We start from the raw sequence: 15,433 nt of genomic DNA, 5'->3' as shown, positions 1-15,433 counted from the left end.
TAACCTTTCTCTAAGATTTGCTACATACAGTACAGTATGAGCACTTGTAGGAGCACTGAACAGCCACAGTGCAGTGCCTGGGGACCAACTGCAGTTGTACTGTCGGTACCTTAGTAAAGGGCAACGGCAGGATTATGTATTGTACATAGCATGCATGTCTTTTTGTTAATGCATGCGAGCTACAGTAAGTACATAAATAATGCCATTGCCCTTGACCAAGGTAGGCCTATACCCAGTGGTGTAAAGTAACTAAGTACATGCACTCAGGTACTGCACTTAAGTACGCTTTTGAGGTATTTTTTACTTTAGTGGAGTATTTCCAATTTTCAGTAGTTCTACTTCTAATGAGATACTTTTACTCCACTGCAATTATTTGAAAACTTACTAGCTACTTTGCAATTATCACTTATTATAATATAATAATTGATAATTGCAAAGTAACTAGTAAGTTTTCAAATGATTATTATAAAACACACATTAACCACTTTAGCCCTATTTTATACAATAATAGCCGATCTACAAGCTCCCAACGCGTCGCATCGCGACGCGTTGTGAGCTTGTAGATCTGCTATTTTCAAACATTTTTGTACTTTTACTTTTGGTACTTTATAAGTACATTTTGATACCAATACTTTTGTACTTTAACTCACGTAAATTTTGTACCATGTCTTTCATTCTGAATCAGCTGTTCTTCTCCCTTACCTGGCCTTGGGTTTCAGAGAAGATGAGCATGCACATTGTTTTTGGAATCAAAACCCATCGACAGTTAGCTGGATCATAACCACAATTACCTCTACATACTCGGTTCACAGACTATCTGGCTGTCTCCAGAGGAGGTTTGGGCTGTGTCGCAGAGGGATAATATATTTTAAATATTACATATTTGAAGATCTGCAAGGCTGAACTTAAAGGGCAAGACCACTTTGGTAGAGGTTTTGGTTACATAGTTACCTTACCATGATGTAACTCCAAAGGTGGACAAGAAATCAAAAATAATTGCTCCATTGATTAGAAATTGATCATTCTAACTATGCTCCTCATTGACTTACATTGTACGCTGAAACAGCTCTCAAAGTCCCTCTTTTGGCACATAAACGAATGTAAACAAAGTTGATTCAGACAATATAGAACATCACCAAACCCAGTACTGTTTTTTTTTTTAATAAAAATGTTAACTTCCTGTTGATTTCGCTATTTTTATTAGGAAGAAAACCTGGACTGGATCCCGGATCCGGATCCGGATCTTCAAATGAACAGGAAGTTGACATTTTCATAAATAAATAAAACAGTACTGGGTTTGGTGATGTTCTATATTGTCTAAATCAGCTTTGTTTGTGTTCGTTTATGGGCTAAAATAGTGACTTTGAGAGCTGTTTAACTGTCCAATGTAAGTCAATGAGGAGCATATTTTGAATGATCCATTTCTAATCAATGGAGCAATTATTTTTGATTTCTTGTCCACCTTTGGAGTTACATCATGGCAAGGTAGCTACACAACCCAAACCGGTCTTGCCCTTTAAACATGAATGCCATCTCTCCATTCAGCCACATTGCTCATTCTCCATAACCACATGAACCCCATCCCCCTAGTCTGGAGCAAACATTCGGCGAAAATAGCAGATCTACAAGCTCACTGATCTGCTATTTTTGGCAAGAAAATGCACGGGGGGGGGGGGGGGGGGGAGAGTGGATTTCTTTTATATTATAAATGATATATTATCAAATGAAGAAGAGACTGTTGTTGAAACATTAGTATTTTATTAAGACTTTGCATTGTGACATCGTAACTTTTATATTATTGCAGTAACATGACTTCTATGTTTATTTCCCCAATAAATAAATGAGATTTATGAATGGCACAGCCTTTAACCACTTTGTTTTGGGAAGAAAAAAAACATTTTCAGGAGCTCAGGTAGGATACATTTATGTCCCCTCTTGCTCTTTGTGTCTGGCAGGCCGGATAGCCGAAGTTTTAATATTACTCCAATATTTGGTCCAAATCTCATGCAAATCTGTACACATGAACCAGGGGATTGTTTAAAGACGGGGTGCCGTGATTTTCAGTGATCCCCCCCCTAAAACATAATCATCAGGTATTATGGTTATACTAGGAGGAAGATTTTTTTCAAAAAGGTGTACAGAAATTGTTAAAATTATGTTTTTATGTGGACACGCCTCCAGTTCATTAAGTATACCTGGTTCTCACCCTAGCACCTCCTCCACCACCTTAGCACCACCCACCTGTCCTAGTCCCTCCTCCTCCTCATGCCCACACCTGTTGTGTTATTATAATGAGGGGGAGGGTATGTTTTTACTATGTCACTTAAGCGCTGTTTTTCTATTGGCACGTTTGACCCTCAAGGTTTCAGCCTCCAGGAAGAAACTCAAAATAGTAAGAGAAGACATACAACACCATAAAAACACCACCAGGGGGCTTAATGAAGTTCTATCAACCTCATAGACACATGAAAAACAGAAAAAGTGCAAAACCATGGCGCACCACCTCTTTAAGTGTCCAGGTCCAGTGAACAGTCCACTTCATAGCAGAGAAACTTGATGAGTCTGGAAGGAAGATCTAAATCCCTGAGGAGCTTTAACCTGCCAACACCAACCAGATGTCTGATCCTCAGTCTGCACAGCTGCATGAGAGGGTGAGGAGGCACTGTAAACACACACACACGCACACACACACACACACACACACACACACACACACACACACACACACACACACACACACACACACACACACACACACACACGCACACACACACACACACACACACACACACACACGGCTGTATGTCATATCACTGTAACTAGTTTTCGAAAAAGGACAAGACCATCTAGAATCAGATCCCACCAGAGCCTTCGACTGTCTCTCTCTCAGCTGTCCTACTGCCTGTCTGTGTACCTGCTCTGACGTACCTGCTCTGATCTTGATTTCGGTCCAGATTGGAGAAGACTCCAGATGTTCCATCAGTCTGGAACACAGCCTGACGTGGCTGACGTAGTTTAACAGCAGAGAAACGAGAGGCCCCACCAAGTGACTCATGGACGGCTTGGACACAGCCTCACAGAACTAGACAGGATAGAAAACACACAACTAGACACGGTAGGAAATACAATGTTAGACAAAAATGTCAGGACAAGAATGTGTATGAAGGGGGAATCATTTCAGCTCACAAGCTCTCCTATCACTGTTATGCTAATGACACTCAACTGTAGGTATCTTTCCCTGACTCTGTGACTGAGGTTGAAGAGCGCATCACTGCATGCCTGCCTGACATCTTAGAGTGAATGTCTTCTCACCACCTCAAGGCAGATAACACTGAAGGTAGCTACATGCTTTTAAAATACATTTTTAAAGACATTTCTTCAGATAGAGAACTGTTCTTGGTCCTGAGAGGCAGACCATGCCCGATGATATGATTCAATGAATAACAGCTGTGCAGCTTACCCTGTCTCTAAGCATGTGTGTACAATCAGTACGATTATTTACCTGGATATCGTTCCAACTGTCACAGGAACCATTTGTCACGGAGGTATGGAGGTTTTGCTATTTCCTGTGACAGTTTGTGTGTATGCATGGTCACTAGAGAAGGATTTCAGAGGTGTTTGTTGAGACTAGTTCCTCTCCTCAGCCAACGTCCCCTGCTTTCACTGCTGGCTGAATGAAGCCTGGGCTGAATGAATATACTGTATATCACAACCACCCGACTTCTGACCAATCACGCTGTCTGAATCCCATCAGTAAAGACAAAGGCAAGGGTTGCAGAAGCATCCAAAAGTTGTGAGACCACTCATCAGAATTTCTTGTTGAAGTCATTTTGTAGTTAGAACCTACCCTGTCTGAACTAGTTCGTCGGCTGGGAAGCATGTAGCCCGCTTGAGTTTCTCTCCTTCCCAGGTACGCCCTGCCTCCTGCAGGATCTCACCATTTCCATCAACAACTCCCTCGCTGTTCCAACTACCAAGAGCCTTGGTGTTGTCCTGGACAGTCAGCTGTCCCTCAAGGCACGCATTGCAGCGATGACTCCAATCACTCCATCCTGGTGGAGGTTTTCACATTATAACAACCAAAGGATCAGACCCTTCCTCAACCAAGAGTCTGCCCAGCTCCTTATCCAGGCCCCAGTCATCTCCAAGCTTAACTATTACAACTCCCTCCTTAATGGCCTCCTGGCATGCTCACTGAAGCCCCTCAAAATGATCCAGAATGCGTGGTATTTCTAATGTCTTCCCCCAAGTCTTGTTCCCATCACTGGGTTCTAGTTGCTGCTCGCAGCCAGTACACAACACTGGTGTTGGCCTACAAGGCAACTAAAGGCATGGTGCCCTCGGCCGTTCAAGTTAACACTGATAGGCTGTTAGAGCTTCCCCTAAAACACCCAGGACAACACTCCACATGCCCTAGAATCTTCTCCCTCCTGGCTTCCAAACTGTGGAATAAACATCCCCCTGGAGTCAGAACTGCAGACTGACTCCCAATTTTCCACCGTAGTCTGAAGACTCATCTCTAACTTAACCTCTAACTCTACCTCAGCCCCTAGGACTCATCTCTCCTTGTATCCCTTCTGGTCACATTTTTCCTCGGGAACTAGTTTGCAGATATACGTTATGTTGGTTACTTTTTCTTCTATTTGGATAAATGATAGGTTCATTGCTTACCTGGTGTCCTAGTTTCTTTGAGGCCCTAGATTGTTCTCTCTGCAATACTTGCATGACTATTTACACTTTTGTTTGTTTGGATTATTCTGATATCCTCACACTTGAGCGTTGGTCTTGATAAGAGCTTCTGCTAAATTGTAATTATTTTGGTGGATTATTACCATGATAACAATAGAAACAAAAATGATTTTTTTATCATGAATATAAATATAAGAGTAGTCTCACCTGGAGACGGCTCCATGGAGCATCACGAACCGCGATCAAGCTGTTCCTCTGCTCTTCACTGTGTGTTTGTGTGGGATGAGTCTTACTGCCGTAAACGCAGTGGAAACAGGAGCGAGCGTTGCAGCCGTGGTCCAGCAGCAGTTTGAGCGTGGGGAGGTAGTCCATGCTAAGGAGTACCGCAGAGGGAAAGGCACAAGGCTGGGTGGAGATGGAGGCATTCACGTCAGCTCCGTACTCCAAGAGGAGGGACGCCATCTCCATAGAGCCTCTCCTGACGGCAACCAGCAAGGGGTTGAACAGGTCCAGGTTGGGGTTGGCTCCAGCCTCCAGCAGGATCTCAGCAGCTTCCAGGTTCCTGTTGTAGACGGAGAAGTAGAGCGCTGTGCTGCGGTGGTCCTTATAATTATTACGTCGCTCTTCAGACAGCTGGCAGTTGGGGTCGAATCCCGCCTCCAGGAGAAGTTCCATGATGTTATTGCGGTTGCGGTCTGCGGCGATGTGCAACGGGCTGATGCCGCTACTCGTGATTCTGTTCCGGCTGGTGACGGGAATCAGCAGGGACACGACGCTGATGGAGCACAAAGCATGAAAACAACACAAACAGGCTGGTGTGATAATTATGACAAGAAATCATTCCGTTTGAAACAGTACATTGTTTTATAACTAGCACCAGGAGACCTGGTACTGCCAGACCCCTAGTGGTTGAAATCTGAATGGCCGGACTTCGCATGACGTGTGTGCAGAGGAAAAGAGGAAAAGAGGGACAAAAGAGGGACAAAAGAGGAAAAGAGGGACGAAAGAGGGACAGACAAAGCCTCATGTAGGCCGACCCTCTGGGTCTGGCAATAATGCAATGCACAGAAGTTTTACTTTTTTTTTCAAGCAGACAGACAGACAGACAGACAGACAGACAGACAGACAGACAGACAGACAGACAGACAGACAGACAGACAGACAGACAGACAGACAGACAGACAGACAAGACAAGACAAGACAAGACAAGACAAGACAAGGCAGACAGACAGACAGACAGACAGACACCCCCCACCATCATGACTCAGCTCAGCAGGGTGGGGAGGACAACGGTTCTGTAGACCAGGGGCCTGTTCCTCAAAAGGGAATTAGAGCTTAAGCCTGGCTTTAACACCTATCCTGGCTTAATTTAGCCAGGATTAGGGCTGAATCGGTTCCTCAAAAGCTGAATTAGCTTGAAGATTAGTTTAGCCAGTTCACCCTGGCTAAGTTTAGCCATGACCCGATTCCTCAAAAGAGAATTGAAGCAATCCTACCTTAGTTACCATGGCAATTTAGCTGTGAAGTTAGCCTGGTCAGGAGCAGGCTAACAGCCAAGCTTACTTAATCCAGTGCCTTGTTCTTCAAGTTTTTCCACAGTTAATTCAACACATGTGTTTGAATATGGACTCATTTTAATGACCTTGCATTCAAATAAAATGAAATAAATACAATAAGATATAATCAAATTAATTATATTACTGAAATAGTGTGACCATGAATCATAATTGTTTCACAATGACTCGTGTAGGGATGTCCGATTTTATCGGCCTCCCGATATTATCGGCCGATATTAGCATAAAAATTGATATCGGGAAAATATCGGTATCGGTTTTTGAAATTTTTTTTTTTTTTTTTTATTATTATTTTTTTTTTTGGCTTTATAAATAAGTTACAGGAGTTCTTACTGTATATGGTGTGTGTGATATGAAATTTGAGCTTACCCTAATCACAATAATCCCCGCATATATCGGTATCGGTTGATATCGGTATCGGTAAAAAAGAGTTGGACAATATCGGTATATCGGTTATCGGTAAAAAAGCCAATATCGGACAACCCTAGACTCGTGATATGTCATTGTCACTCTGTTAACACTATAGTTCATATTGTTGTTAGATGTTTGATAATATATTACAGATTGTTTTTTATATTATAAAAAAATGGCTATATATATATATATATATATATATATATATATATATTTTTTTACGGGTTTAAAAGAGCCTCTTCACTGAATGTAAGTCAATGAGGAGCATATTTTAAATTATCAATTTCTAGTCAATGGAGAAATTATTTTTTATTTGTTGTCCACCTTTGGAGTTACATCATGAACTACACAACCCAAACCTCTACCAAAGTGGTCTTGCAAATGTGGGGTTATTGCGTGTCCCGCCCCCCCCCGTCCCCCCGTCCCCCGCTCATCCCGTCGTGGCCCCCAGTCGCGGTACACCCCCCGTCCCGTCGCGCGCGCGCACACACACACACACACACACACACACACACACACACACACACACACACACACACACACACACACACACACACACACACAATCTATTTATTGCGGTCGCGTTTCCTTTCTCGCTTATGATACATTTCACTTCCTTGTATGATTCCATGAGCTGCTGCAATGCTGCTGTTCAGCCACAGAGAGGAACGCCGCTCTGGTTTTGGACTCCATGATTGGTCAAGTTCAAGGATTCTGCTATCGACTTTCATGGTCTTTTATAGAAATACGTGAAGCTTGGCTTCATTATCCTGGCTCGACACAGCCTGGCTTGACAAGGCCTAGCTCGACAAAGTCGCTCCTTTTCAGCCTGGCTTTGCTTTGAGGAACGGAATAAACGAGGCTTGTATGGACCCGACTTTGTCAAGTCTGGATTTGGCTTAAGTCCAGGCTTAGTTTATTCACCTTTTGAGGAACAGGCCCCAGGTTTGGTGTGGGCCTTTAGGTCTTGGTCTTTAAAGACTATTTACCCGAGTCTGGCATACTGTATGCTCCACTGGCACAACTCAGATGATGGTTGACTTCAGAGTCAATGTCAGTGTTAGAAGAGAGAAGGCTGGTGTTTGAGGCAGGCTATTTTAGGGCAACTTCTAGACCCTTCTTCCCTAAAGAGGCTGCAGTTACTGAAGGGTTATTTCTTCCTCATTCCCAGAGGCCATGGCTCCTTCACCACTTGCTGTTCACCACATCAGGACTTAATCTGGATTGTTAGGATGGATTCCATTTATGGTCCTGTCCTTGACAGATCTGGGTCAGGATACAGTGGCATGGAGTCCAAGGCGACTCAGGGTCCATTTCTGCTGCAGCCTTCATCCGCTTTCCCAGCCAACACACACACACACACACACACACACACACACACACACACACACACACACACACACACACACACACACACACACACACACACACACACACACACACACGCTGCCCAATAGTGCTAATAGTACTAATATAAGCATAAAGCAGCTTTTACATTGCTTTGGATAGTCTTTAGTCTGCTAAATGACTGTAATGAATGCAATGTTTTATATTTTCATTTCTCATCACTTTCATTCTTGAATGTGAGTGACAGATTGTGAACAGAGAAGTTTTCTGACCGTGAGTGAGAATTCTGCACAGCAACATGGATGGGCAGAAGACCAGACTTTTTTGATCTGTTGACGTCTGCTTTGAGAGACAGGAGCAGCTCCACGGTGGACACATAACCATTCTTACATGCTTCATAGAGTGGTGTTGCACCGTCAGCTGCAGCACCGTTAATATCAGCACCTGAACACAAAATAGAACACAATCTGTCTGTCTGTCTGTCCGTCTGCCCGTCTGCGCATCTGTCCAATAAACTATGATATAACCGCTAGAAAACCAGCAGTACTAGAGGTCCTGGTAGGACAGAAAACCAGTAATATTAGATATCCTGGTAGGAAGTAAATTCAGCATTACTAGAGGCTCTGGTAGGATAACCATCAGTAATAGAGGTCCTGGTAAGATATAAAACCAGCAATACTAGATGTCCTGGTAGGATAGAAAACTGCTAGCATGTCATGTACCTACCGTGTTTGAGAAGAAAGCGTAGTGTTTCTAAAGTTCCACTCTGAGCAGCTTCGGCCAGAGCAGTCATGCCGTAGATGCTGGCTGTATTGATTTTGACGCCAGCTTTAACCAACATCTCACAGATCTCTACGTTGTTCTGTAAAACAGCTGCATGCAGCGCTGTACATCCCAGGGTACATGGGGTGTGGACTGATGCGCCATGGTTTAGCAGCGTGGCCACCAGCTCTGCATTGCCCCTCTCACACGCTGGGGAGAACAGACACTGTTTGGTAAACACGTTCAATAGCTTCTGTTGAAGTAGGCTTTGAAAAGACTGCCTTCTTCAGGTCACTAAGGAACAGTGTTGTGAACCACTGAACTGCACAATTGACAGACTTAACACTGCTAATTCTTGCATCATCGAAGACAAACTGCAGCACACAGTGTGGTGTTTCTACCTTTGTAGAGGGGAGTCTCTCGATGGCTATTCACAAGTGTAAGATCAGCTCCTCTTTCCAGCAACAGACGGACACAGCTTGCATGCTGTTTGGCGACCGCTAACATCAGCGGCGTCTGAGCCTTCTTGTCTGTTTTCTTGTTCAACATACCAGGCTGGGCTGGAAGAAACAAGATTACTATCATATCTGCTGTTGGGCAGAAACCATCTAACTCTAAAATGTTCATTTTTCAAGAAATGAAAAATAAAACAAAACGAAAAGTGGAGTTAGGAGGTTTTGTTCATCATTGATAAGAACAGCTAAATGGACCTCCAAGCTCACAATGAGGTTGGAGGTCAAAAGGGGGTGGAGCCTGGAGTCAGCAAAACCAGCTAACTCCACCCCCCTTTGGTGGAGTTAGCTCGTTTAGCAGAAGGTTTGAGGATCCAATGGAGTTAGCTGGTTTTGTCAGAAGTGCCTTTTAAAACTTTTCATTGGTAAAATATATTTTTTAGCAACACACAAACGTAAAGAAGGGTGTTCAATAGCACTCATTTATGGAAAAAAATGCAAAAGCGTCAAAATGGAGTTACCGGTAGCTGGTTTCTGCCAGACAGCAACGATCATAGACATATAAAGGTAGACGCCTCCTCCGGCTCTGAGGCGTCTGTATCTCGGGCGCGCACCAGCCTCCGCCCTCAGTCGCATGCGTCACAGAAGGGGACGTTCGGTAGGCCAATCAGAGGCCTACCGAACGTCCCCTTCTGTGACGCACACGACTGAGGGTGGAAGCAGTACAGAGGTATTGCGATAAAAGGTTGTTCCAATGAACTGCAGAGGCCAATGAGGTATCTAGGTTTCTATATCTATGGCAACGATATCCAATCTGTGATCATAGAATGATCTCATAAGAAATTTAAGTTTGATTAATCAAATAATATATTTAACACCCCAAATAAAATAAAAATCCACTTCGATAGGCATTACAAGTGTTGAACTCTTTGGAAGAACCGCATCTCGTGTCAAAGTGTTCTTCAGCAGGACGATAAGAAAACAAGTGTTTGTGTTACCTGTCAGCAGCACTCTGAGACAGGCTTCCTGGCCATAGGCGGCTGCCTGGTGGATTGCCAGCCAGCCAAGCTTTATACTGGACACCAGGTTGCATCCTGGGACGCTAACTAGCGTTCTGACTGTGTTAGCGTCACCAGCCCTTATTGCTGCAGACAGAGGACTCTCCACCCTAGAAAACAATTCACCACATTATACTTTAACAAACACACTGACTCTTCATGCATACCATGGAACGATTATGAATCTGTTGTTCTGAATGCTTCTCAAATTCTCTTCTTCTTTTTTAGTTGACTTGTTTTTTTATTGTTTTAATTAGGGCCCAAGCACTGGACCACTGCGAAGCCCTAATGAAATGCAAGTAGCATTTTCACCAATACATCAAATTTTTGAGGTTCTAAACACTTTGCACATGCATCAGAACTGGTGAAAATGTACATATTTTATGTGTCTCAAAAATGGGTGGTGCAAAATGTCTCAATGGCACCCCCTACAAAATGGTTTAAGACCCACAATACGGTTTCACCTACATGCACAAAATCGGGTACGTACTTTAAAAAACCTTGATGCCATGACCTGCAATCCTAAAAATGTTGAATTAATTGTGGTATTTCATTCATTTTATGGCATTTACAGCCATACTTTAAAACACATTAAGTGCCAATCGCGTATATCTACGCAAACCTATTTAAAGCCGCCACGTGCCAGTCGCGTAGATATACGCGAAGTGGTGTTTTTTTTTAATGTTTTGAAATTTCATTGTAGGCCTCGTTCGCCACGACACATTTCATTGTAGCACCACCGGAAACGGAATTATCCGGGTTCCGTTTTTTCCGATCCCATCCGCTTCCTGTCTAAAACGAAACCTAAAAGTCGATTATCTCGGTTGTTGTTTTTCTCATCGCTGATCGCTGTTTATCATTCACCGCTGTAGCTTGCGGTGCAAGATGGCGGATCGCAAAGCGAAGCGGTCTTCACTGCTCGTCTCACACAGATCCCCTGTGTGTTTAGAACCAAATGAACGCGGAATTTTAACGGATCTAGCGAGGTCTGTGGCGACATGAAAAAAACAAAAAAAACAACAATAAAATGCTGGCACTGGTGTGTACATTATGAGATTAAACACTGGCATGGAATGTGTTGTTAATAAACTCTTCCTAGGATGATAATCAGATTCACCTCAAACTTGCAAAGTGTACATGAAAGACCTAAGAGGCTATAAAAAGCATGAGTTGTCGTAAATGTCCATGTTTCACCACTAAACAGGAAGTGCTTTGTAACTCGGCTGTACATGGTTGAATCGGGTGCAGTACGTTAGTCCGACAGCGCATTCCTCCGACAGCGCAGCGCTCCGACGTTTCCAATACTAAACCCGAACCAAACCCGCACCCTAACCCTAACCGCACGCGGATGCCACATAGTCGGAGAAAAGGTCTGTCGGATTAACGCATGCCTCCCGGTTGAATCTGCCCTAAACTTCACATTTGATAAGAGTCATCGCCTTAAGGTGGCAGTAAGGTGGCAGTATTGAGTTAAAGGTCTCGCGCCAACTAGGCGCAACATGAATAACTCTGTTTGGGGCGGCCGTAGCTGAGTGAGTAGAGAGGCCATCTGGGAAACAGAATGTCCCCGGTTCGCATCCTGGCCTACGTGCATCCTGGCTTGTCTATCATCTGTGCGTGGCCCAGGAGTTCCACCCAATCATATTAGAGCAGATCTACAAGCCCATAACGCGACACTGACTCGACGTGTTATGGGCTTTTAGATATTCTATGTTTAGCACACAACACAACATGAGTCTTTGAGCAGAGAGAGGGAGAAAACGGATCGGCATTCGGCACACTTGTAGAGAGGACAGTTTACCATGTGAAGGAAGGAGGTGATGTTGATGTAGTAAGCAAGCACAACAGAAAGACTGTATGACTTTCTTATCCAACATCATTAAGCATGCTACGTGCCAAAGCGTCCCTGAGCGAGGCAGTAAACCCCTAACTGCTCTCAGAGGCGCTGCCCCCGTAGCGCCCACTGGTACTTATGCTGTGTTCACACTTGACTGTCACGTTCCCTTGAAGATAAAGCTGCAGCATGGTCCAATCAAACGTCACCTTTGTTCGGCTAGAGTCAATAACAATAAAATTACATTGATAAGAACTTTGTCAGCGCTTTTGAAAACGTTGGCTGAGGTTAGGAGGTACTAGTCTCACTCTGAGGATATAAGGAGGTACAGTATGCAAGTCTGACTCTGAGGAGGTCAGGAGGTACTAGTATCACGAGTCAACCTCCAGGCGGTACAAACATCTCTGTAATCCATCTTTGAGTGACCATAAACACAACCTGTCGCTATAAATGGCAAAAGTCACCTCTGTGACAAACTTGCCACAATACATCTGAGGGAGACCCAGCTGGTAAACCACCGGTTCCAGCACTGTACACAATGCTTCAGTGTCTCGAGCGACGGAACAAGCTGCAGAGTTGCTAGGCAGATTACTGAGTGGGCAAGGACTAGCGTTCGCAACTCAAAACTAGACATTAGGAATTATAAGAACTTTTGTTCAGCGTCAGCAGGGATGTTTTGTTTATTTGAAGTATGCTGGAGCCCTTAGTCAGCATGCATATTCGTCTGGCCACTAGGGGTCTCTCTCCTGCTAATGATTCTATTATACTTCCATTAAAACACATTGTTGCCTGGAATGTCATTTGAAATGAATAGAAGTGTTAATTAGTTTGTCTGAATGACACCTACACATCTGGAGGCCTTGTGGTCGGAGGATTGTGGGAACTGTAGTGAGCGATGATACTGCTGGGCTTTGCACTGGGGCTGTGAAGATCTGGGGTGCCTGGTTGAGTGCTGGTGCTGTGAAGGTGTGGGGCGCTGGGCTGTCTGGCTTCTGCATTGGGTGGACATGGAGTTTGTCTGGTATCTGTGGATGGAGTTTTATTGTGGTCTTCACTGAGGCTGCGTTCGATGGCTATCTGGATCAGCTCCTCATCAGACAGGTTGGTGTAGACAGAATAGTCCTCCAATGTTGGACCAGAGGCAGAAAGTCCAGCTGTCTCCATGGTGATGCTGATAAGGGAGAAAAACAAGACATTACAGAAATAATCTGATATTCCTGACCTGTTCCAAACAAATGAAAACACCAGTCCTTGGTTCTGGTGACTCCTGCCCTCCTAATACGTGAGGGGCCATGTTTTTTCAATAACTTTATTTTCCCAAACAATTATAAAAATATATGAACAAAGTAATTGAAAAACACGACCTGCTCATGCATTAAAAGGACAATATCAGACACCAGAACCAAGGACGGGTGTTTTCGATGAATCTATCATGATTAAAATGGAGTTGAAGTTACAATGGGTTTGTATAGGAAGGGGGCGTGTCTGATAAAATTAATATCAAATATCTAAATACTGAATCAAGCAACTTAAAACTGTCTGGGGTGCTCCCAAAAGCCAGAGTAGACGTTAAAATGACCCTTAGCGTGTTTGAAAGTGAAATATCCCTTTAAGTAACCACACTATTCATAACTAACCAGAGTGCTAATATTAAATAACCATACTATTCATGACTAACCACAGTGATAATGTCAAGTAATCGTAGAATTCATAACTAATATAACCACAGTATTAATGTTAGAGGTTCTTACATTTACACAGGTTGTGGTTAATCTCTCTTCTCTTCTCTGTCAGACTTACAGACTGTCTCTGTTTCTGTGACTTTATTCTTAGACTGTCACATGACCAATGGTGCAAAGTAAGTACATTTACTCAAGTACTGTACTTGAGTACAGTTTTGAGGTATTTTTTTTTACTTTACTGGAGTATTTCCAATTTTCAATCCTTTTCTTCTACTCCACTACATCTCAGAGGCAAATATTGTACTTTTACACCACTGCAATTATTTGCAAACTTTAGTTACTAGTTACTTTGTAGATATAAATTATTATATTATAAAACATGCATTAACCACTTTAGCCCTATTTTATACATAGGCACGATGTGATGATGTAGCCGATCTGTGAGTAGATCGGCTATTTTCAAACATTTGTTCTTTTACTTTTGGTATAGAATATTTTAATTTGTAACAGAGTATTTTTATATTATTGCTACTTTTACTTAAGTAAAATATCAGAGTATTCTTCCACCACTGCACATGACACCGACACTTTATCCAATCCAACGTTATTTATAAAGCACATTTCCAAACAACTTAGATGGTCCAAGTTCTGTACAGTCAATAAATAAAATAAAAGGACAATAAAACAAATATAGATACAACTCTCACACTAGTTTAAAGGGAAGGGGGAGGTCCAAAGTTTGACGTTCCCCCCGCCCCCCTCCCTTGAGTCTCATCTTAGGGACGACAAGCAGCAACTGGTCAGCTGAGCCGTTAAAGAGACATGAACTCACCAGCCAATTTATTAGACACACCTCTCCAACTGCATGTTAGCGCAAGCTTCTAATCAGAAAATCATATGGCAGCAACTCAATGCATTTATGCCTGTAGACATGGGCCCTATCTTGCACTCTTGCCTTACCGCTTATGCCTACACTTTTTAGGCATTTCTGACTTTTTTGAAAAACATTTTAAAATAGTTCAAATAGCCGATCTACATCAACACGTTGTGAGCTTGTAGATCGGCTATTTGAACTATTTACGGGGCCAGAGCTCAGCTCTGGACCTGTTTTGTTATTGGCATTATTCTGTTTCTGACACTTTTCGCAGTTCTGGCTGAACCGTGCTGGCGCTTTTTACGAAACTCGGCCATATGGTAGATGGTCATGAAAAACGATCAAAAAATAATTCTCACAATCTTTCGTCAAAAGGTGGCGCTATAGCACTCAATTGAAAATGCCAACTTTGAACAGGTACAACTCATGCCCTGTTTGACCTACAGCCATGAAACTTCGATACACACATGCGTCTCTTCATGCCCGACAACTTTCGTGGTCTGACTTTTGACCTCTGACCTTTAGATCGCCCACCATTTTGAATTATATGAAAAACAGTCATTGGCTCCTAACTTCTGCATTTTTTCACTTAAAAAAAATCCGCTCGCATCATTATGTCGGCAGAGGTCCAAAGTTCATGTGTAAAGAATTTTGTGCAAAGTACTAAAAAATCCCAGGAGGAGATAGATTTTAACTATTGCAGTTTTATGAAAATTATTCATCTGCCCCTAACACATACATGCAGAC

General features: G+C 43.1%; 1 protein-coding gene across 2 annotated transcripts; it reads right to left on the bottom strand.

Moving 5' to 3' along the window:
* Positions 1-1,785: 1,785 nt before the first annotated feature.
* On the bottom strand, positions 1,786-13,940 carry LOC311063870 (ankyrin repeat and SOCS box protein 2-like). 2 transcript variants are annotated; one of them, XR_014602649.1, is made up of 10 exons: positions 13,882-13,940; positions 12,978-13,301; positions 10,237-10,406; positions 9,188-9,346; positions 8,751-8,996; positions 8,297-8,468; positions 4,897-5,464; positions 2,929-3,082; positions 2,242-2,662; positions 1,786-1,938 (listed from the first exon to the last, which is right to left on the bottom strand). XR_014602649.1 is itself a non-coding variant. In XM_084083486.1 (9 exons), exons 2-9 carry the CDS (start codon positions 13,292-13,294, stop codon positions 2,508-2,510), a joined length of 1,941 nt encoding a protein of 646 aa, XP_083939612.1. In that variant the 5' UTR covers positions 13,295-13,301; positions 13,882-13,940; the 3' UTR covers positions 1,786-2,507. The 2 variants fall into 2 exon arrangements, 1 of the variants encoding a protein (XP_083939612.1); XM_084083486.1 differs by having other exon boundaries at positions 1,786-2,662.
* Between the last annotated feature and the right edge of the window lie 1,493 nt (positions 13,941-15,433).

This window comes from Gymnoscopelus microlampas (assembly GCF_963454915.1).
Source record: "Gymnoscopelus microlampas genome assembly, chromosome: 16".
Lineage (NCBI taxonomy): Eukaryota > Metazoa > Chordata > Actinopteri > Myctophiformes > Myctophidae > Gymnoscopelus > Gymnoscopelus microlampas.
This window is presented reverse-complemented; position numbering and strand designations above follow the sequence as displayed.

What these genes read in the sequence shown, in the direction of transcription:
- LOC311063870 (XM_084083486.1), bottom strand. Translation starts at nt 13,294, where the DNA reads ATGGAGACAGCTGGACTTTCTGCCTCTGGTCCAACATTGGAGGACTAT. An exon ending in AGAGACTCCCCTCTACAAAG is followed by an intron (nt 8,997 to 9,187) that starts GTAGAAACACCA and finishes TGTTCTCCCCAG; the next exon opens with CGTGTGAGAGGGGCAATGCA. An exon ending in CTCCATGGAGCCGTCTCCAG is followed by an intron (nt 3,083 to 4,896) that starts GTGAGACTACTC and finishes TATCCTGTCTAG; the next exon opens with TTCTGTGAGGCTGTGTCCAA.